The sequence below is a fragment of the Triticum urartu genome, chromosome 1A (assembly GCF_056163025.1).
Source record: "Triticum urartu cultivar PI428250 chromosome 1A, HENAU_Tu73, whole genome shotgun sequence".
In the NCBI taxonomy this organism is placed as follows: domain Eukaryota; kingdom Viridiplantae; phylum Streptophyta; class Magnoliopsida; order Poales; family Poaceae; genus Triticum; species Triticum urartu.
This window is the reverse complement of record NC_141873.1, coordinates 575,425,308-575,427,636: the sequence shown is the minus strand read 5'-3', so window position 1 is coordinate 575,427,636 and position 2,329 is coordinate 575,425,308. Positions and strand designations below refer to the sequence as shown.

Below are 2,329 nucleotides of genomic sequence, written 5' to 3'. Positions count from 1 at the left end.
TAAGATTGATCATCTGACTTGAAAGGCATTGATCTCCACACATGATAGCTCGTTATTGTTTTCCTCCTTAGCATGCATCTAGTCTTTGGGGAATATTTGTTCTGAAGTCATTACTGCACTATATTTAGCTATGCCATCCCAATGCTTGAGTCCTGATAACATCCAAGAACAATATCTGGGACTGGCTTGCATTTATGCTTCTTAAAATGGAAAACTGTGCTACTTAACTTTTTACCTGATGTGACTAGCTTCCTACTTATCAGTTTTTGCCTTGTTAATAGCTAGAAAACCTTTATGCTAGTATATAGTAGGATTATTAATTAGCTCTTGTTAGTTGGTATTGTTGTTGTACAAGTGGGGCCCTCTCTCCTAGAGATATAATTCTGGGTGCAGGTTCATCATAGTTTTAGTGCAAATATTTGCATCAGATGGATGCATGGAGTGTTCCTTTCTTCCTTATAAAGCTAGCCTACTATATTGAAATTGACACACTTTTGCATGCATGATGATGCAAATTGTAGGCACGCCGAGGCTGCTGGCGGATGCTTCTTCAGGGGCAAAGAAGAAATCTTCAAGAAGAAGGTGCCCGAAGCTGATGCCGCGGCAAGTGACTGATGTTTACATGTTGGGTCACGATGAAAATCATTTGTTGTTGCAGAAAGTTATAGGTAAGAAGCCAACTTGTTTGTGCCATCCACTTTATAGCTGGACTGTCCGTTTAATTTATAAATGGTTACCTGTTGTTGCTACTGTAGGAGCAACATTCCTGATGGCGACGGGTACGTGATGAAGTTCATAAACGTATGATAAGAACTGAGAACTCAGAGAACTTCAAGGACAAGATCAACGAGGTGACTGGTGTTATGGCGGCTGTGTACGGTGGTGACCCCAGCCGCAGGACTCCCCAGGCCATCTGCATCTGCCCTACCAGGGAGATTGCGCAGCAGGTCCCTCTCTCATCTCATCTAGTTACTGAATACTCCTCTGACTGCTATTTTTCACCTGTAATCTGATTATTAATGTACCCAAATGTTAATTGGACCTACTGTCTAGTATAGGACAAGTCAGTGAATGCTAGTATGTGTTTTACTAAATTCATCAGATAGTTAACTCACTGTGAGATGTCCACTCTTGTTTTGTTAATTCATCAAATAGCAGGAAATTATGCCCTGCTTTGTTGAACTGTTTCTGACCATGTTTGCCCGCATTGCGTGTTCTGTGCAGGTGTTGATGCAGGCAGATATGTTCCTGACCAAGCTGACCAGCATGTGCAAGAGGAGCACGGAGAAGGGCTCTATGTGGGTCACCATGAAGCGATGTGAGAGACCCCCTACCCTTACAACTGGTTCGTGTGGTGTGGGTTGTAGATTTGATGGGTTCAACAACTCTGATGTGATGAGTTGTTCGATGTGTGCAGTGTCGATGAAGTGTCAGGCTAGGTTGAAGAAGATGGCGAGTAAGGGGGAGCCTGTTGAGTACCAGTGCCTGGTCTGCGCCACCGATGGCAAGAGGAACATCTCCACCTCGGTATTATTCACTTTCTCTCTGCTGCTGGTTCGGCATTATGTCTGCTGGATGTGTTTTGCCTTAATTCTGTGCCTGATGGTAATCAGGTTGCCGTTATTTAGCCCCCTTGTGTTCTATGATTTGAATTATAGATCAAACATTTCCATATTTCCTTCGTGTATCTGCTGTATGAACTGAAACAACTCCAGTTTGCACACATGCTAAATAGAATTTTTGTTGGTTGTTACTTCCAATTGAGGACTGTTTGTTGGTGTTGAGAAATTGATAGGTAGGTTGGTAAATATAATGGAAGAACTTATATTAGATTTTCGTTGGTTTCAGAATGTCTGTTTCATGGTCTTTTCTGATAATGGAAGAACTTATATTAGTCTGCTGGTTGTTGGTTTCTATGTACTCCCTCCTTAATTCAAAGTCAAGACACTTATTTTTGATCGGAGGGAGTACATGCTTGTAATAGCCTTGAACTAGTAAGAACATTTTAGTCACTCCATGCTAGTTAGTGTTAGTCACTCCATGAACACATACTGGTTAGTGTTAGTCATACTATTTATGTACATCTCATTTGCTGTCAATTCTTGCTTATAAGTTATTGGATCCCTCATTGGCTACTGTTTGATGTTCTGTACAGATTCTTATTCTTATATGTTCATTCTTGTTTTTTGCACAGGTGAAGTGCAAATCCAAGTTCGAAGCTGTGAAGCATATCAACAAAGACTAGCATATTATGTGTTGTAAATGTAGGCAGTAGTAGGCTTATCTGGGCTGTAGTATACTGTAATGTTTGTAATAGACTAATGACGTG

General features: G+C 41.1%; 1 protein-coding gene across 1 annotated transcript; it reads left to right on the top strand.

Moving 5' to 3' along the window:
- Window positions 1-405: 405 nt before the first annotated feature.
- On the top strand, window positions 406-1,704 carry LOC147992936 (uncharacterized). The gene is made up of 3 exons (XM_087541939.1): window positions 406-668; window positions 756-947; window positions 1,225-1,704. Exons 2-3 carry the CDS (start codon window positions 804-806, stop codon window positions 1,702-1,704), a joined length of 624 nt encoding a protein of 207 aa, XP_087398065.1. The 5' UTR covers window positions 406-668; window positions 756-803.
- Window positions 1,705-2,329: the final 625 nt, after the last annotated feature.

Coding starts and splice junctions, on each gene's coding strand:
- LOC147992936 (XM_087541939.1), top strand. CDS start 804: ATGATAAGAACTGAGAACTCAGAGAACTTCAAGGACAAGATCAACGAG. Junction 948..1,224: donor CCAGGGAGATTGCGCAGCAG/GTCCCTCTCTCA, acceptor TGTTCTGTGCAG/GTGTTGATGCAGGCAGATAT.